Source organism: Rhinopithecus roxellana, chromosome 15 (assembly GCF_007565055.1).
Source record: "Rhinopithecus roxellana isolate Shanxi Qingling chromosome 15, ASM756505v1, whole genome shotgun sequence".
Classification (NCBI taxonomy): Eukaryota; Metazoa; Chordata; class Mammalia; order Primates; family Cercopithecidae; genus Rhinopithecus; species Rhinopithecus roxellana.
Genome location: NC_044563.1, coordinates 759,597 through 779,324, shown reverse-complemented (window position 1 = coordinate 779,324; position 19,728 = coordinate 759,597). Strand labels below are relative to the sequence as shown.

Genomic DNA, 19,728 nt, shown 5'->3' with positions numbered 1-19,728 from the left:
TGGGTATGTGTGTGCATGTGTGGGTATGAGTGCGTGTGCATGAGTGGGTGTGAGAGCATGTGCATGAGTATGAGTGTGTGTGCATAAATGGGTGTGTGCATGAGTGGGTGTGAGTGGATGCATGAGAGGGTGTGTGTGTGCATGAGTGGGGGTGACTGCGTATTGAGTGGGTGCGTGTGCATGAGTGGGTGTGAGTGTGTGCATGAGTGGGTGTGACAGCGTGTGCATGAGTATGAGTGTGTGTGCATGAATGTGTGTGCATGAGTGGGTGTGTGCATGAGTGAGTGCGTGCATGATAGGGTGTGAGTGCATGTGCATGAGTGAGTGTGAGTGTGCATGAGTGGATGTGAGTGCGTATTCATGAGTGGGTGCATGTGCATGAGTGGGTGCGGATGCATGAGTGGGTGTGAGTGAATGTGTATGAGTGGGTGTGAGTGTGCATGAGTGGGTGTGAGTGCATATGCATGAGTGGGTAAGCATGTCCATGAGTGGGTGTGTGAGCATTGCATAAGTGGCTGTGAGTGCATGTGCATGAGTGGGTGTGTGTGCATGAGTGGGTGTGTGTGCATGAGTGGGTGTGTGAGCATGTGCATATGTGTGTGCATGAAGGTGTGTGTGCATAAGTGGGTGTGAGTGCATGTGCATGAGTCGGTGTGTGCATGAGTGGGTGCGAGTGTGTGTGAGTGGGTGTGAGTGTTGCATAAGTGTGTGTCCATGTGCATGAGGGTGTGAGGGGGTGTGCATGATTGGGTGTGTGAACATATGCATGGGTGTGTGAACATGTGCATGAGTGTGTGTGCATGAATGGGTGTGTGTGTGCATGACTGGGTATGAGTGTGCATGAGTGGGTGTGAGTGCATGTGCATGAGTGGGTGTGTGCATGAGTGGATGCGAGTGTGTGAGTGAGTGTGTGAGTGTTGCATAAGTGGGTGTGCATGCGCATGAGGGTGTGAGGGGGTGTGCGTGATTGGGTGTGTGAACATATGCATGAGTGTGTGTGTGCATGAATGGGTGTGTGTGCATGATTGGGTGTGTGCATGAGTTGGTGCGAGTGTGTGTGTGAGTGGGTGTGAGTGTTGCATAAGTGGGTGTGCATGTGCATGAGGGTGTGAGGGGGTGTGCATGATTGGGTGTGTGAACATGTGCATGAGTGTGTGTGTGCATGAGTGTGTGTGTGCATGAATGGGTATGAATGTGCATGAGTGGGTGTGAGTGCGTGTGAATGAGTTGGTGTGAGTGCGTGTGCTTGAGTGGATGTGTGAGTATGTGCATGAGTGGGCGTGAGTGGTTGTGTCATGTGTACGCCCACACCCTCCGTTCTTCCCACTTGCTGCCCAGAGGGCACAAACCATGCCTGACACCGAGCAGCTGATCGACAACCACCAGCCCCATTGACTTGCGGTGGGACTAACCCTGCCTGAAGCCATTTTTCAGGATTTCTTATGGAGATGATGAGGCTGGGGTCCCCAGTGCCTCCTTTCTGACACTCACCTGGGGTGGGGGCTTGGCCTCCGATGCAGCTCAGCTTCCCATGCATGCAGGTGCTGTGAGGAGACGGTGGTCAGAGCCTCACCCTGGGCCAGAAGGTGCCAGGGACCCCCAGTCCACAGCGGGAGCTCTTACCAGACAGCCCCACTGTCGTGCACCGACTCCCCATTGGGGATCACGGAGCCCCTGTGATAGCAGGGACAGTTGCTGGCCTGCACACATTTGCCCGTGTCATCCAGGAAGGTGCCCTCGGGACAGATGCAGCCATCCACGGGGATAAAGCCAACACTGCAGGTGATGTCCCCCTCACTCAGAGAGCGGCAGGTGGGCTGGCAGGTGCTGACATGGTAGTGGTAGGTCATCGACTTGGGGCAAGTGGTCATGGGCTTCGCTGCAGGATGCCAGGAAGAGGGAATTCTCAGGACACAAAGCCCAGTGGTGGGCAGCCAGCAGCGAGTGACCCCAGCCCTCTCAGCTACCCTCCCCTCCCCTCCTCGGCCGGGTCCAAGGCCACACTGCCCTGGGCGCTCCTTGCCCTCGAGCCCAGCATAGAGGACAGGGGCCCTTAGAGCACCCATGCACACTGGGGGCACCCCAAGACCCGGGGGCACCCCAATATCCGTGGCCACCCAATGTGGGAAAGGGGCTGGGCTTGGCAGGCACTCACTGCAGACGCCGTTCCTCCAGCCACTGAGCTGCACACCCTTGGCGGCACAGACATGCACATAGGAGGACAGCACGGCGCACAGGCAGTCCTCACTCCGCTCACAGTTGCAGGTGTCAAACATGCAGTTCTGTGGGGAAGGGGGGCATCAGGGCATCAGAGACCCCAGCCCACATCTGGTGGCCCCCCACGCCCTGCAGGCCACACGTCCAACAGCCAGGGTCCTCCCGTCCCAGGTCTTCCTGCCTCAGGACCCCTCCCTGAGTCCTCACAGGCATCCCACCCCCTCAGCAGAACCGCTTGGCATGTCATGCAGCAGAACCACTGTGCACAGCAGGGGTTGTTGGGAGGACCAGGTCCTTCATCTCTTGTGACCCAACAGGTCCAGCCATGCCCAATTTGCCTCAGACATAGTGCATCAGCTCAGCCTTGGCCTAATTTCCATTTGGCCCCTGGGGCCAGGGGGGCAACAAACCCCTGAAGTTTAGCCCCTGTGCCTAGTGTAGGGCTGGAGGTGCAAGAAAAACACCATAAATGTGGTTAATGAATGAGTGAGTGAAGGGGTGAATGAAGGAATAAGTAAGTGAGTAGATGAGAGAGTGAATAAGTGAGTGAATGAGTGAGTGAGTGGATGAGGGAGTGAGTGGATGAGTGAGTGGATGAGTGAGTGGATGAGTGAGTGAATGAGTGAGTGAGTGAATGAATGAGTGAGTGGATGAGTGAGTGGATGAGTGAGTGAGTGAATGAGTGAGTGGATGAGTGAATGGATGAGTGAGTGAGTGGATGAGTGAGTGAGTGGATGAGTGAGAGAATGACTGAGTGGGTGAGTGAGTGAATGAGTGAGTGAGTAGATGAGTGAGTGAGTGGATGAGTGAGTGAGCGGATGAGTGAGTGGATGAGTGAATGAGTGTATGAGTGAGTGGATGACTGAGTAGATGAGTGGGTGAGTGAGTGAGTGAATGAGTGAGTGAGTGGATGAGTAAATGAATGAATGAGTAGGCGAAGGAATCAGTGAGTAAATGAGTGAATGAGTGAGTGAAGGAATGAATGAGTGAATGAGTGAGTGAAGAAATTCGTGAATGAGTGAGTAAATGAGTGAGCGGCTGAGTGAATGAGTAAGTAGATGAGTAGGTGAAGGAATTAGTGAGTGGGTAAATGAGTGAATGAGTCAGTGAAGAAACGAATGAATGAGTGAGTGAAAGAGTGAGTAAGTGAATGAGTGAGTGAATGGGTGAGTGGATGAATGAGTGAATGGGTGAGTGAGTGAGTGAGTGAATGGGTGAGTGGGTGAGTGAGTGAATGGGTGAGTGGGTGAGTGAGTGAATGGGTGAGTGGGTGAGTGAATGGGTGAGTGGGTGGTGAGTGGGTGAGGTGAGTGAGTGAGGCTGGGTGAGTGGGTAGTGAGTGTATGGGGCGTGGGTGAGTGAGTGAATGGGTGAGTGGTGAGTGAGTGAATGGGTGAGTGGGTGAGTGAGTGATGGGTGCGTGGGTGAGTGAGTGAAAGAGTTGAGGAGTGAATAATAGGTGGAGAATGAGTGAATGGTGAGTGGGTGGTTGATGGGTGAGTGCGTGAGTGACATGCGTGATGGGTGCTTGGGTGCGGGAGTGGGTGCTGAGTGAGTGCGGACTGGGTGAGTGGGTTGCGTGAGTGACTGGGTGAGTGCGTGAGTGAGTGCAGGGTGAGTGGGTGAGTGAGTAAATGGGAGAGTGGGATGCGTGAGTGATGGTGCGTGGTGCTGCGTTGACCGATGAGTACGTGCCTGCGTGAGTGCCTGGGTGAGTGGATGAATGAGTGAATGGGTGAGTGGGTGAGTGAGTGAATGGGTGAGTGGGTGAGTGAGTGAATGGGCGAGTGGGTGAGTGAGTGAATGGGTGAGTGGGTGAGTGAGTGGGTGAGTGAGTGAGTGAGTGAATGGGTGAGTGGGTGAGTGAGTGAATGGGTGAGTGGGTGAGTGAGTGAATGGGTGAGTGGGTGAGTGAGTGAATGGGTGAGTGGGTGAGTGAAAGAGTGAGTGAATGAGTGAGTGAAGGGTGAGTGGATGAAGGATGAGTGAATGGGTGAGTGGGTGAGTGAGTGAATGGGTGAGTGGGTGAGTGAGTGAATGGGTGAGTGGGTGAGTAGTGAGTGAATGGGTGAGGGGTGAGTGAGTGAAAGAGTGAGTAAGTGAATGAGTGAGTGAATGGGTGAGTGGTGTGAGGGTGAAGGGTGAGTGGGTGAGTGAGTGAAAGAGTGAGTAAGTGAAGGAGTGAGTGAATGGGCGATGTGGGTGGAGTGAGTGAATGGGCGGTGGGGAGTGAGTGAATGGGCGAGGTGGGTGAGTGAATGGTGAGTGGGTGAGTGAGGGGGTGAGTGAGTGAGTGGAGTGAGTATGGAGTGAGTGGGTGAGTGAATGGGTGAGTGGGTGAGTGAGTGGGTGAGTGAGTGAGTGAGTGAATGGGTGAGTGGGTGAGTGAGTGAATGGGTGAGTGGGTGAGTGAGTGAATGGGTGAGTGGGTGAGTGAGGATGGGTGAGTGGGTGAGTGAATGAGTGAGTGAATGGGTGAGTGGATGAATGAGTGAATGGGTGAGTGGGTGAGTGAGTGAATGGGTGAGTGGGTGAGTGAGGTGAATGGGTGAGTGGTGAGTGAGTGAATGGGTGGGGGTGAGTGAGTGAATGGGTGAGTGGTGAGTGAGTGAAAGAGTGAGAGTGAACGTGAAGTGAGTGAGTGAATGGGTGAGTGGGTGAGTGAGTGAATGGGTGAGGGGGGTGAGTGAGTGAATGGTGAGTGGGTGAGTGAGTGAAGGGTGAGTGGGTGAGTGAAGGGGTGAGTGGGTGAGTGAGTGGGTGAGTGAGTGAGTGAATGGGTGAGTGGGTGAGTGAGTGAATGGGTGAGTGGGTGAGTGAGTGAATGGGTGAGTGGGTGAGTGAGTGAATGGGTGAGTGGGTGAGTGAGTGAAAGAGTGAGTAAGTGAATAAGTGAGTGAATGGGTGAGTGGATGAATGAGTGAATGGGTGAGTGGGTGAGTGAGTGGGTGAGTGAGTGAGTGAATGGGTGAGTGGGTGAGTGAGTGAATGGGTGAGTGAGTGAGTGAGTGAATGGGTGAGTGGGTGAGTGAGTAAATGGGTGAGTGGGTGAGTGAGTGAATGGGTGAGTGGGTGAGTGAGTGAATGGGTGAGTGGGTGAGTGAGTGAATGGGTGAGTGGGTGAGTGAGTGAAAGAGTGAGTAAGTGAATGAGTGAGTGAATGGGTGAGTAGATGAATGAGTGAATGGGTGAGTGGGTGAGTGAGTGAATGGGTGAGTGGGTGAGTGAGTGAATGGGTGAGTGGGTGAGTGAAAGAGTGAGTGAATGAGTGAGTGAATGGGTGAGTGGGTGAGTGAGTGAATGGGTGAGAGGGTGAGTGAGTGAAAGAGTGAGTAAGTGAATGAGTGAGTGAATGGGTGAGTGGGTGAGTGAGTGAATGGGTGAGTGGTGTGAGTGAGTGAGTGGGTGAGTGAGTGAGTGAGTGAATGGGTGAGTGGGTGAGTGAGTGAATGGGTGAGTGGGTGAGTGAAAGAGTGAGTGAATGAGTGAGTGAATGGGTGAGTGGGTGAGTGAGTGAATGGGTGAGTGGGTGAGTGAGTGAAAGAGTGAGTAAGTGAATGAGTGAGTGGGTGAGTGAGTGGGTGAGTGAATGGGTGAGTGGGTGAGTGAGTGAATGGGTGAGTGGGTGAGTGAGTGAATGGGTGAGTGGGTGAGTGAGTGAAGGGGTGAGTGGGTGAGTGAGTGGGTGAGTAGGTGAGTGAATGGGTGAGTGGGTGAGTGAGTGAATGGGTGAGTGGGTGAGTGAGTGAAGGGGCGAGTGGGTGAGTGAAGGGGTGAGTGGGTGAGTGAATGGGTGAGTGGGTGAGTGAGTGAATGGGTGAGTGGGTGAGTGAGTGAATGGGTGAGTGGGTGAGTGAGTGCATGGGTGAGTGGGTTAGTGAGTGAAGGGGTGAGTGGGTAAATGGATGAATGGGTGAGTGAGTGGGTGGCTGAACGGGTGAACGGGTGAGTGAGTGGGTGAATGGGTGGGTGAGTGGGTGAGTGGTGAATGTGTGAATGAGTGAATGGGGGAGTGGGGACGTGGGGAATGGAGCTGGACAGACAGGCTGGGTCCCAGCCCCCGGTGCCCATCACAGCCTAGAAAGGTTGGTCCTGACTGTGGAGCCCCCCCAGTGCCCTCCCAGCCCTCCTGGAGGCAGTTGTGAGGCTCAGTGGCCGGAGCCCCACTGGACCAAGAGGTGACAGATGCTACCGAGTAGTAGGTGTCCGGCTTCACGGCAGCGTGGCACCGGCTGAAGGGGCCGTTGGCATCGGTCAGCTGCGAGCACCAGTGCTGGGCATACTTCTCTGTGGACAGAGGAGGGTTAGGGTTAGGATTAGGATCAGGCAGCACACTCATCCCACCCAGCTTGGCCCCTGGTGTGGGGTTTGGGGCGCCAGCTTCCCTGAGCAGTCTGACGTTGGGCCCTTCATCCTGCTACACACTCAACCCAGGTGGTGTGGCGCCCTCCCCGAGGGAAAGCTCCCCCAAGTGCAGGGGACAACGCCCAGAGCCGAGGCTTCTCTCGTTTCCTGCATGTCCCACCCAGCCCCTCACAGCCTCTCACAGTGCCGCCTTCCAGGGATGCTAGTGACCACCACTCTGGACGGACAAACAGGCCCCTCTGGCCCCTCCACTGGGCTCACTGGACCCAGGCTTCCCAAGCTGCAGGAAGCAGGCCAGAACCAGCGAGATAGGATGTCACCTCCCCACGGCTGGCGCCCGAGCTCCGAAGGCGGAGTGAATGACTGAGTGAGTGAGTGAGCCAGTAAGTGAGCGGGTGAGTGAGTGGATGAGTGAGTAGGTGAGTGGGTGAATGGGTGAGTGAGTGAATGGTTGAGTGGGTGAGTGGGTGAGTGAGTGGGTGACTGGGTGAATGGGTGAGTGAATGAGTGAATGGTTGGTGGGTGAGTAGATGAATGAGTGGGTGAGTGAGTGAGTAGGTGAGTGGGTGAGTGGGTGAATGAGTGAGTGGGTGAGTGAGTGGGTGAATGGGTGAGTGAGTGAATGGTTGAGTGGGTGAATGGGTGAGTGGGTGAGTGAGTGTGTGACTGGGTGAATGGGTGAATGGGTGAGTGAATGAGTGAGTGGGTGAATGTGTGAGTGGGTGAATGAGTGAGTGGGTGAGTGAGTGGGTGACTGGGTGAGTGGGTGAGTGGGTGAATGTGTGAGTGAGTGAATGGTTGAGTGGGTGAATGGGTGAGTGGGTGAGTGAGTGTGTGACTGGGTGAATGGGTGAGTGAATGAGTGAGTGGGTGAATGGGTGAGTGGGTGAATGAGTGAGTGGGTGAGTGAGTAGGTGAGTGGGTGAGTGGGTGAATGAGTGAGTGGGTGAATGAGTGGGTGAGTGAGTGAGTAGGTGAGTGGGTGAGTGGGTGAATGAGTGAGTGGGTGAGTGAGTGGGTGAGTGGGTGAGTGGGTGAGTGGGTGAATGATTGAGTGGGTGAATGAGTGGGTGAGTGAGTGAGTAGGTGAGTGGGTGAGTGGTTGAGTGGGTGAATGAGTGAGTGGGTGAGTGAGTGGGTGAGTGAGTAGGTGAGTGGGTGAGTGGGTGAGTGGGTGAATGAGTGAGTGGGTGAGTGACTAGGTGAGTGGGTGAGTGGATGAATGGGTGAGTGGGTGAATGAGTGAGTGGGTGAGTGAGTAGGTGAGTGGGTGAGTGGGTGAGTGGGTGAATGGGTGGGTGAATGGGTGAGTGGGTGAATGAGTGAGTGGGTGAGTGAGTAGGTGAGTGGGTGAGTGGGTGAGTGGGTGAATGAGTGAGTGGGTGAATGAGTGGGTGAGTGAGTGAGTAGGTGAGTGGGTGCGTGGGTGAGTGGGTGAATGAGTGAGTGGGTGAGTGAGTGGGTGAGTGAGTAGGTGAGTGGGTGAGTGGGTGAGTGGGTGAATGAGTGAGTGGGTGAGTAAGTAGGTGAGTGGGTGAGTGGGTGAGTGGGTGAATGAGTGAGTAGGTGAATGAGTGGGTGAGTGAGTGAGTAGGTGAGTGGGTGAGTGGGTGAATGGGTGGGTGAATGGGTGAGTGGGTGAATGGGTGGGTGAGTGAGTGAGTAGGTGAGTGGGTGAGTGGGTGAGTGGGTGAATGAGTGAGTGGGTGAGTGAGTGGGTGAGTGAGTAGGTGAGTGGGTGAGTGGGTGAGTGGGTTAATGAGTGAGTGGGTGAGTGACTAGGTGAGTGGGTGAATGAGTGAGTGGGTGAATGGGTGGGTGAGTGAGTGGGTGCGTGGTGCGTGTGGGTGTGAATGCCCCGTGCGTGGGTGCGTGCGTCGGTGCGGGTGGTGGGTGCGTGTGCCTCGTGCGTGGGTGCGTGCGTGTGCGTGGGTCTGCGTGCGTGGGTGCGTGGTGCGTGCGTGCGGGGTGCGTGCGTCGGTGGCCATGGTGCGTGGGTGAATTGGGTGGTTCGGTGGTGACGTGGGTGCCTGGGTGGGTGATGCCTGGTGGTTGGTGCGTGGGTGCAGTGAGTGGGTGAGTGAGTGGGTGAATGGGTGAGTGGGTGAATGAGTGAGTGGGTGAGTGAGTGGGCGAATGGGTGAGTGGGTGAATGGGTGAATGGGTGGGTGAGTAGGTGAATCCATTCCCCACGTCCCCACCACCCCACCCCGTGTCGGCGGTCGGGGCCGATGTCGACCAACAGAGACTTGCACCCTTTCTTTGACCCTGAAGCAGGTGCCCCACATTCCTGAAGCTCCCTATAAGCTGGGCGAGGCGCCCACCATGAGCCTGTCCTTGGGCCCGTTCGTGAGCCACCCCACCTGGCTCACAGGCACACGTAGGGCCGGCCTCCACACTGCCTGCAGTGCCAAATGGAAGCGGGTGAACCACGGCCAGGCGGCCAGCACAAAGGCGAGCTGAACGGACACACGTACCATTCTCCACGCTCAGGGAGCAGGGGTCTTCGAAGCTGTTCCTGATGTTGGGACAGGCGGCCTGGGTCTTGAAGGTGTTGAAGAAGGCCGCGGCTGTGGCCTCCACCACCCCACTGAGGGTCCGGAAGTCATCGGCCTGGATGCTGTTGAAGTTCCCACAGAGACCTGGGGACGGGTTAGGCAGGTTGAGGACCTTGTGCCTCGGCCAGAGTGGGTGGGCTCCAGGCCCCGAAGGCGGCCCTCTTACCGCAGGTCTGCCCGCGGAGCTTGGGCGCCAGCCGCACGAACAGCTGCATGGTGGGCACCAGCTGCAGGTCCAGCTGCAGGCCCAGGCTGGTCTGGGCGATGATGAAGAAGGTCGAAGGTCTGAAGATGGTGACGTTGGCTGGGGACACAAAGGACAAGGGTTTTGCTGGGGGTGTGGGGCGGGCCCCCAGGCAGCCCCGGGGTGGGGAGGAGGCCGCCGCCCTCACCTGCAGAGATGGGCAGCTGGGTGTAGATCTGGTTCAGGAACACTTCCCCGCTGGCCTTGATCACCACCACCTGAGGGCGGCCAGACAGACGTGTGAGCGCGGGGCAGGCTCGCCGCACCTCAGCCCCGCGTAGGCTGTGAAATGTGCCTGCAGGTGCCTGGGAGGCCTTTGCCTGTGGCTGTGGGTCCTACAAGGTGGTTTTGTGCTCACCCCGATTTTCTGAGTTTTCTGTGAGGACCATGCTTTTTATTTTTCAGTAAAAACCAAAGTTATTCACTAAACGTAAATTGACTTCAGCAGAGAAGGCAAGCTGGCCGCAGATGTACCCAGTCCCTCCTTCCCGGGGCCTCTCGGGTCGGGTATGGCGGCCCGGGTGGCCCAGCCCTGAGCTGCTCCCTTTAGGGACAGTCACGTGGACCCGTAAGTAATGGATGCAGCCAGTGTTGCCGGAGGATCCCCGCCTCTCGCTGTTCACGCCGAGAATGAAGGGCTTGGGCAGAGGTGACTTGTAGAAGAGACAGGCCCCTTCCCCCCTTCCCAGGGTTTGCCCTGCCAGGCTCCACTCACCGTCTGCGCCCCGTCCAGGCTCAGTGTCACACTCTTCAGGCAGGTCTCGCTGTCCGTCAGCCCACACCTGCGCAGCTCAGCCAGTACAGTGAAGGCACTGCTGTCACAGGGCTGCAGAACCGGACACACCGGGGTCCTCACGCTCCACCCAACGCCCAGCCCGCCTGGCCCTGCCCCTCCCCCCGGCTGTGCTCCTCTCCCTCACTAGAAACCCCCACTCCAACATCCCAGCCCCCGAGAGGGAGGTGTGCTAGGAGGCCGCCAGGTGTGGACACCGAGGCACACAGAGAAATCCGTGTGCGCCCTGGGGAGACCACACTCTGCGACGCCAACTACAGGACCCTCCGGGAAGGACAGCTCTCAGAAGGCACAAATGCCAGTGGATGGCAGGGGCTGGGTGAGGGAGGGGTGAGGAGGCCGAGCTCCAAGGGGTTTGAGGGCAGTGGAGCCGACTGCGTGAAACTGCCTGGCAGGAACAGGACACTGCACGTCTGTCCGAAGCTGTGGAATTTCACCACCACGAGGGGCCCCGATGTCAACCGTGACCTGGGAGGTGAGGGTGCCAGTGCAGGCTCTACCCCAAGGCAGGGTCTCATCTTGGGGAGACTGTGTACTGGGTGCTGGGTATCACCTGGGGAAACTTTGTGTTGGAACGGGAGTACTTTGGGCTCAATTTCTTTGTAGACCTGAAACCATTCTCAACAGTAAAGTCTTAAATAAATAGCCCAAGGTGCGGAGGGCCCAATGCTGGGTGGGGCTGGAGGCTCTGGGCTGCAGCCTTCGTGCCCCTGTGGGGACCAGTGCTGGGGAGCTGGGGTGCTTCCTTGAGGTCTCACCATCAGGGACCCCCAAGGGTCACCCCAGGGGCAGCAGTGACATGCAGCCAAGCTGCAGGAGCCTGTGGGAGGCTGGCCGTGGGCCCCCTCTGTCCAGCGAGCACCCCAGGCAGCCAGTGCCTACCTTGGTCAACACATAGCTGCAGTCCCCGTGCACCGTGTAGTGCCTCTCGTCAAACGTCGAGAAGTGGGCACCTCCAAGCACGGAGCAGGTACCAGGGCATGGAACCTCCTGGCAGCTCCACCGGCCTCCAGAGCAGGTGCTGAGAGCAAGAGATGGTGCCATGTGGTTCCCAGCCCCAGGAGACCAGCCTCCAGCCTCCATGTCGGGGGGTTGACCGGGTCTCACCCAGGCCTGCCTACATCACAGCCCAGATGAGGGACGCCTGCCGGCCTGGGTCACAGCCCCCAGCGGGTCCGTCCCATAGCACATCCTGGGGGCCTGGAGGGGGCTGGGACCTACCAGTTGGTGCAGTCTGTGGAGTAGGTGGCCCCCGAGGCATAGGCGGCCCCGTTGTAGACGCAGGCACACTGTGACGCAGGGACACAGCCGGTCTGGCCAACGTCATCGAGCACCGTCCCTGCATGGGTCAGGCAGGCCTATGATGGGCTCCTGCTGTCTCCACGCGGTGGGTGTTGCAGGGGAACAACATGGCTGCCCCACAGCAAGCTAAGGCCTCAGCCAGCCTCAGGGGTCCGGGATAGGGGCCTCAGCCAGCCTCAGGGGACATGGACAGGGGCCTCAGCCAGCCTCAGGGGCCCGGGACAGGGGCCTCAGCCAGCCTCAGGGGCCCGGGACACTAGGACTGGGATCCTTCTTTTGAGGCTTGGCCATGGGAGCACAACCCCCTAGTTCCCAGGGTGCATCTGTGTTTCCCAGGGGCGGGGGAGCCTCACCCTCAGGGCAAAAGCAGCCGGCCACACAGTGGTCCTCGCAGGCCCGGGAGTGCTCCTGGTTGGAGCAGGTGTCTGTGCAGGGGGAGCGGCATTCGTGGTACTGCATGTTGCTGGGGCACGTCTGGGCTGCGGGAGGCAGAGAGACGGCTCACGTCTGCCCACCCCTGCCCTTCCTGCCAGAGGGGTTGGGGGACAGGGGCCAGGACACTCACGGCAGAGGTCAGGGCCCCGCCAGTCCTGGGGCAGCCCCCCGGCGTGGGCGCACTGCCGGGAGTACTCTGCGAGGGTGTGGCAGACGCAGCTGAGCAGGTCGGTGCCTCCGCAGAAGCAGAGGTCTTGCCTGCAGGCCTCCAGGTAGCTGCTGACGTCCACCAGGGCCACACAGCTGGAGAACAGCTGACCATTCAGGAGCTCCTCGCAGATGCCCTAGGACAAAGGCCACAGCCCGTCTGAGTCCTCAGTGGGGAATCTGGCCCAGTTCCCGGGCTCACAACCCCTCCTCCTCACCCTGCCGGGCCCCTGTTCCCTCCAAGGCTTACAAAGCCAGTGGAGCAGTTCCTCGGGGGTTCAGGGACAGGGTCCTCACACTGCTCCGTGGGGTCGTCCATCTTCTGCAGGTTCCCAAACTCCATAGGAGTCAGCTTGATGTCTGCGGGAAGCACAGAGGTGGGCTCTGCCTGCAGGTCCCAGTACCCTGTCAGCCCAGCACCCAAGCAGCAGAGCCCCCAGGGCCAGGTCCCTGGGGTGGGGTTAGAAGGGCCATTGGTGGCTCCTGTCCCCTCTGGATGCCTGAGTTGTCCTGGCTGCACCTGCTTGGCCACCCCACGCATGCTGTGGGACGCTCAGGGGGTCTGGAATGATGGAGAGAAACAGCCCAGGAGGTTGGTGTCCAAGTCACAGGGGGCTGCCGGCTGAGTCCTCAACTGACCCAGGACCCTGGTCTCCTCCTGCCAGGCTGGTGGGAGCCTGAGCACCTCCCAGTCCACAGAACCCAGCCAACCCAGCGCTGGGCCTGCCTTGCCAAGGGCTGCTGGACACCCAGGCAGACTGAGTTCCCTGCAGAGGGACACCGTGTGCCCAGGGCTTGTATGGGGCTTCACAGGCCTGGCAGGGGGAGGCGGGGGGTGGGGCCTTGGCTGGTGCAGGTCACATTTGCAAGGCCACAGCCTGGCGGCAAAGACTCAAAGACCAAGAAGGAGGCGGGTCTGTCATTTCAGGAGAGGGCGTGCAGTCACGGGTCGCCACCCAGAACAGCCACACAGAGCAAGGGGCCCCACGGGCGATTTGCTCCCAGCCTGCACCCCTGAGACAGGCCGGCATTTCGGGATCACGTGTGTACACGTGTGTGCTGTGCTGGGAGGGAGGGCAGCTGCCTCCATGCATCTGTGCATGTGTGTGCCCGGAGTGTCGGAGGGGGTGTGCACACAACACTGAGCCCCCCGGGGACACTGAGGAAGGGGCTGATGGCGCCATGGGGCTTACTGTGGGAGAGGAGCTCGCTGACCACGGGCATCCCGTTGAAGTCTCCACAGAGCCCACAGGTCTTGTTGGCATATTTGGCGTCCAACTCCAGCTGCAATGGAGGAGACATCAGACACCCGTCCCCACCAAGGGCGGATGGACAGGTGAGGCTCAAGCCTGAGATTTCCAAGGAGGGGCCGAGGCCCACGGAGGAGACACCCCCAAAAGCAGTCTCCATCCTGGGGGCACGGATCCTGGGACAGCACTGGTGTCTGGGCACCTGTTCTTGCCTGCTGTGTGGGGTGGGGTCTGACCCTGACTGGGCCCAGGGCACCTTTTACCCTCTCTGGAGAGGCTGTGGGAGTGGGCCAGCCCTCGAGGGCTGGAGGTGCACACCGGGACACCCCCACCCCCCAGCCTCACCAGCAGGCTGTCATCGTGGTTCCACATGAGGACAAGGCCCAGTCTGGCCTCCACCTTGGTGTAGCTGCTGCTCTGCTGAATGAAGACCCCAGCCTGGCTGAAGGGCAACAGGACCCTGCGGAGGGAGGCAGGGCTGAGGGGCTGGGAGCACGGTGAGGAGAGATCCCAGGCAGGGCAGATGCCTGTGGTCGCAAATGTGACACGGTCATTGTGACCATGAAGTCACGTCTGGGACTGAGGACAGTGACTTCTGGAGCTCTGGGGTCACAAGAAGCTAGGAAGGGGCAGAATAAGAGCTGGGGATCCCAGGAGGGGATCCAGCTCGGTGGGCCAGCTCGGGGGACCAGGGAAGACCCATGTCCAGCTCCGCTCTCGGGGGCTTGCGAAGAAGTACACGTCCTTCCCAGGACTGCCATGCCCCTGTGACCCCTCCAGAAATACCGTCCCCACACACCGTGTGGCCCCCACCATCCGAGAGCCCAGACTCACGGGCGGCCGTTGACCAGGACAGAGCCCTTGGTCAGCTGGATGACCACGCCATCCACCTTCATGAGGACCCTGCTCAGCGTGGGGGCTGCTGACTCCTGGCTGCGGCGCAGCTGGACATTGAAGTCCTCGTAGGCAGCGCCGCAGTGCTCGGAGAACACGTAGTTGCAGAGGCCGGGGAAGCGGAAGACGTCGCCGTCGAAGGTCTTGTAGTGGAAGTTGCCCCAGGTGCTGCACACCCGCCCGTTGTGCGCCGGGTTGGAGGCTACGGTGGAAGCAGCATGGTGTTTGGGAGCGTCGCCCTCACCCTCACCCTGCACCCCTGCCCCTGCCCTGCACCCCCTGCCCCTGCCCTGCACTTCCTGCCCCACCCCAGCGTCCTGCAGGAGGTGCTGCTGCCCTGGACGGGGCACCCAGGGGTCCTTCCTGTGTCTGAGAAGTCCCAGAAACATGTGCAGGGAGGTGCTAGGCCCTCTGGTTCCAATACCTACCCAGTGGCTCCAATACCTACCCAGTGGCCACCTGGAAAGCTGGGCCCCCTCTCCACCCGGCACCTCCAGGCCTGAGCGGGGAGCTCAACAAAGCTATGCCCCTTCCCCACCCAGGCCTCAGGGCTCCACTCACCTCGTACCACGGGGATGGTCCTCAGAGGCGGGAAGAGAGTCACCCCATGGAGCGGGACCCCTGCGGAGACAGGGACTGGTAGGATGCACACACAGCCCCCAGGTGGGGCGGGGCTTCTGCAGCCAGAGATGTTCCAGTGTCAGTGGGTCCCGGCTCCTGGATCTGAAGCCAACTCTGGATTCTGCCACTTGTTGCCCCCACTCCCCCCCCACCCCCACCTACCATCTGCATCTTGTGTGTTTGCGGCCGCACACCCTGAGCCGCACACCCTGAGTTCAGTGTGACTTTCTACTTCCTCCCGGCTGTCACCAGGAAGAAGCCCTCAGGGTTGCCAGCTCTCTCACATCCATGGGCCTCAGAACCTGAGTCTGCATCAGTGGCTCAAGACAGTCTCTTGGGTGCTGAGATTAGGCACATCTGGCCCGATTTGGAGAAATGCATTCTGAGAGTTTGCCAGAAGCCCCCCACTCTGGCTGCCCTCGCCTGCCCTGCCTCTGCCAGGGCTGCTGGGCCCCCACGGGCTCCCGCTAGCACAATCCACACGGGGACGGCCGGCGCCAAGGGAGATACATGTGTTGCTGAAGTGCCAGGAGGTGAACGGGGGGACACTGAGGCAGTACCCAGCTCCAGATCCTTGGAGGGTGGCCGGCACCCACAGGACATGGGCACAGCCTGCCTGTCTCACCCTGCAACTCCTTCAGAGCCTGAGCGCTGCAGGGGGCTGGCCCAAGGACAGGCAGGTAGTGTGACCGACCAGGGTCATGGATGTGGGGTGTCCTCCTGCCCCACAGGTTTGGTCCTCAGCGGTGGCCAGCTGGGGAGCCTCCCTAAAACCAGTGCCCCTGGGAGCCGTGCCACACAGTGGAGGGTGGAATCTGACAGGCTTAGGGTGGGGGCTGGACGCTCAGACTCACCACTAGGCCCCCGGGCGATGGGAGAGAGGGCAGGGTGGTGCCCGTAGCTGGATTCAGAAGAGCCATCCTGGGCATGGCCTGCAGAAAGAGGAGGGGGGCTGAGCCCAGATGCAGGGTGGTTGAGGGGGCTCAGGCTGCGACAGATGCAGCGCAGACACCAGAGGATCAGGGGGCCATGGTGTGTGCAGGTGGCCTGTGGCGAGGGATCTCTCTGTGCCGGGTTGGAGGTCCTAGGGGGCCTCTGTCCACGTGAGTTGGAAGTCTGAGCCCAGACCCTCCAGGAGCATCCCCTCAACCTGGCCCCATGGAGCAGGTGGTGTCAGGACCCTTTGCCCCAATCTGGCATCCCCATCTATTCATTCCCACTCACTGAGCATGCCAGGCCCTGGCCTCCACACTCGGGACCCCCGCCCACTACAGTGATCCCACTGAGGGGCTGGAGCAGTCAAAGGCATGGGAGGGGTCGGCCCCAAGACCGCCTGGAGGACCTTGCCTCCCTACAAGCACCAGACCTTGCAGGAGGTTGATCTCCAGGGTCCATGGAGACTGTGCAGAATGTCACCAGATCCCAGCCTGGCCCAGCGCCGCACAGCCCTGCACAGAGCCAGCATGGTGACCAGACCCCAGCCCCACACAGCCCTGCACAGCCCTGCACAGAACCAGCTTGGTGACCAGACCCCAGCCCCACAGAGCCCTGCACAGAACCAGCTTGGTGGGACCAGACCCCAGCCCCACACAGCCCTGCACAGCCCTGCACAGAACCACCTTGGTGACCAGACCCCAGGCCCGCACAGCCCTGCACAGAACCAACATGGTGGGACCAGACCCCAGCCTCGCACAGCCCCACACAGCGCCAGCATGGTGGGAGGGGCGCCCGGCCCAGCCCAGGACCCTGCAGAGAGGGGGTCTTGGGAAAAGCTGTGATTCGCCTGCATCCCAGCCCCAGCTTCCCAGTTCCCGTGCCTGATGTAGGGGTCCTCAGGCCAGGCTGGGAGACCCCCCTCACCCCCACACCCTCTGCCCCCAGTGGGGCTCAGCGCATCAAATAAGTCAGGGAGCGGAGGGGGCCTTAGCATCTGCAAGCCCCATTGGGGAGACAGAGACAGTGGCCTGGGCCTCACTTACCCAGTCCTGGCCCAGGCCTGCCCCCACCTTCTGAGCCCCGCAGGCCCAGCCCCAGCCCCGCCCCTCTCCTGGGAGCAGCCCTGGGAGAGAATTCCTGCTTCTGAGATGAGAGTGGTACAGATGAGGGATGGGAAGCAGAGTCCGGCTGGGCCACAGCCGAGGGCAGCACGGAGACACCGGGAGACGGTTCTTGCTCTGGGACTGCCTGGCAGAGGGCCAGAGGCTGGGGACAGGGCTGGGCGAGGGACCTGGGTGGGCCATGTGGCTGTCTCAGCAGTGCTGAGGTCCCTGCCCTGCTGTTCCAGGAGCCCAGGAGCATCCGCTCCCCCAACCCAGCCCCAGGCATTCCCCTGATGGGGGCACATGGTCACCAGCAGACCCAGGCCTAGGTGTCCCCCAGAAGCAGAGGCAGGGACTTACTGGCCCAGCGAGGGGCCGTTCAGATCACAGGGTCTGGAGCCTCCCCCATCACCCTCTTAGCCTTAGGCCGGGGGTAAAACGGTTCCCCTGTGGACCTCACCACTACATCCTCGCTCAGAGGCTGAGACCCCCCCCCCCCGGGAGACCCCCATCGAGGCCCAGACAGGGAACATGAGCTGGTAAACTGGGCACGTGTGGGGTGTGCAAGGGCAGGTGCCTGGGGCTAATGCCCTGACCAGGCCCAACAGAGGCCATGAGCTGCTGGAGATACTGTGGGCCAGGCACTGTCGGCTGCCGGGGGTAAGTGCAGGGATCCAGGCGGGGAGGGGAAGACTGATACCTGAGCTCCTGCTTCCCTGCCTCAGGGAATGGCCCAGCCTCAGAGGTCTCTGAAGCCCAGAGATCCCTTCCCAACCCCACGAGGTGGAAACTGCTCGTTGGTGGCCAGGGCCACAGGCAGGGGCTCTGCTGCTGGGAGCCGTTCATGGCACATGCCCGGAACCCAGGGCAAAGACTGAGCTGCCCGAGGCCCACTCAGTACCGCACCACCCAGGACTAGTAGAGCAGCCAGGGACTGAGCCGTACCTGTGTGCTGGGTGCAGGCCAGAGCAAGAGCCAGGGTCCAGAGTGGGGCCAGCTTCCTCTGGCCGACACCCATCGTGTAGACGGCAGGGAAGAGTTCCCTGTCCCTCGGCAGCCTCTGAGGAGGGAGCCAAGGTTGCAGGAGCCTTTTGTAGCCCCAGAGCTAGCTCCAGCCCCGTGCTTCACGTGGGTGGGCGGGGCAGGGCCTGTGGTTCCCCCTCACCTGAGTAAACAGTGGATGCTCACTGCGGGCTGGCCAGTGGCCGGTGGCAGGCAGAGATGGGTGTGTCTGCCAGTTTCCAAGGGCTCCCCCAAGCCCTGGCCTGCAGGGGTTCTCCCCACATACCCCACCCTAGACTCTCTCTGGGCACCGTGCCATGCCCGGTAACCTGTGAGATCCTGGTGCCCAGAAGTGAGTGCTCAGAACAGCCTTAAGGCACCTCTTTGACACTAAAACCCTCTGCAGCAGGACGGGGGGCCCAGCCCAGGCTTTTCCCTTTCCTGCCATTCCTCCTATGGCAGACCTCCTGGTTGGACCCTCTGTGTGGGCAGTGGAGCTGCCGACCTTGGCTGGGGAATGTGTGGCTGCCTGGGAGGGAAAGGCCAGCCCCAGCCCTGTCCCAAGCTCTTTATGGTCACCTACGTCTCCATTTCTGTGCCTTTTCCTCCCCATGTCTGCCTTAGCCCAGGTGCCTGGAGAGAGAGCACTTCATATGCGACAGGAGTGTGGGGAAAGGGTAAATGATTGAGTGAGTGAATGAATGAGTGAATGAGTGATTGAGTGAGTGAGCCAAGGCGTCCCTGAAGCCAGCCACATGCTGCCACTGAAGTGGTGCCAGCCAGCCTCACCCTCCCTAGAGAGAGGCTCCTGGCAGCAGCCTCCAGGCAAGTGACAGAACCCCTCCCTCACCATGCAGCCCCTCCCAGCATTGCCCAGGAGTCCACCTGTGCTTCAGTCTCCTGGTCCCAGGCGGGCAGGGCCAGTTCCATTCACATGATGGTCTCGGGCCACCCAGATCCAGAAATGCTCAGTACCCTCTGGACAGGAAGCTGTTGACTGGTCCCAGCAGTCCCAGCACAGAAAGGTCCCAGTGAGTCTTTGGCCTGAAGGGCTCTGGCTGAAAAGGTGCTGTTATGTGATGAACACTTGCCCAGATCACAGGTGTGTGGTTGGACAGTGGGGTTGGACTCTCCCTTGCAGGCAGCCACACACTCCCCAGCCAAGGTCAGTAGCTCCACTGCCCACATGGAGGGTCCAACCAGGAGGTCTCCCATGGGAGGAATGGCAGGAAAGGGAGAGGCTGGGCTGGGCCCTCTGCCCTCCTGCAGAGGGATTAGGATCAAAGAGGTGCCTCCAGGCTGTTCTGAGCACTCGCTTCCAGCTCTCCAAGGACCCATCCCAAGCTCCTTATGATCACCTACATCTCCATTTCTGTGCCTTTCCTTCCCCAGGTCCTGTCTTAGCCCAGGTTCCTGGAAAAAGAGCACTTCGTATGTGGCAGGAGTGTGAGGAAAGGGAAAATGATTGAGTGAGTGAATGAATAAGTTAGTGAGTGAATGAATGAATGAGTGAATGAGTGAGTGAATGGGTGAATGAATGAGTAAATGAGTGAGTAAGTGAATGAGGGAATGAGTGAGTGAATGAGTCAATGAGTCAGTGAGTGAGTGAATGAGTGAGTGAATGGGTGAATGAATGAGTAAATGAGTGAGTAAGTGAATGAGGGAATGAGTGAGTGAATGAGTGAATGAGTGGATGCGTGAGTGAATGAGTGAGTGAATGAGTGAGTGAATGAGTCAATGAGTGAGTATATGGGTGAGTGAATGTGTGAATGAACGAGTGATTGAGTCAATGAGTGAGTGA

The 19,728-nt window shown here is 59.4% G+C and overlaps 1 protein-coding gene across 1 annotated transcript in view; it reads right to left on the bottom strand.

Annotated features, from left to right (window-relative positions):
• Window positions 1-17,943, bottom strand: part of MUC5AC (mucin 5AC, oligomeric mucus/gel-forming) — a 43,807-nt gene extending 25,864 nt beyond the window's left edge. Inside the window, 19 exon segments of the mRNA XM_030917734.1 lie at window positions 1,492-1,544; window positions 1,624-1,879; window positions 2,156-2,282; window positions 6,410-6,504; window positions 9,060-9,224; window positions 9,307-9,444; window positions 9,533-9,602; window positions 10,100-10,210; window positions 11,060-11,198; window positions 11,399-11,516; window positions 11,833-11,958; window positions 12,045-12,258; window positions 12,372-12,481; window positions 13,315-13,405; window positions 13,717-13,831; window positions 14,206-14,467; window positions 14,827-14,886; window positions 15,741-15,818; window positions 17,871-17,943. Of these exon segments, the coding sequence (XP_030773594.1) occupies window positions 1,492-1,544; window positions 1,624-1,879; window positions 2,156-2,282; window positions 6,410-6,504; window positions 9,060-9,224; window positions 9,307-9,444; window positions 9,533-9,602; window positions 10,100-10,210; window positions 11,060-11,198; window positions 11,399-11,516; window positions 11,833-11,958; window positions 12,045-12,258; window positions 12,372-12,481; window positions 13,315-13,405; window positions 13,717-13,831; window positions 14,206-14,467; window positions 14,827-14,886; window positions 15,741-15,818; window positions 17,871-17,943 (2,401 nt within the window).
• Window positions 17,944-19,728: the final 1,785 nt, after the last annotated feature.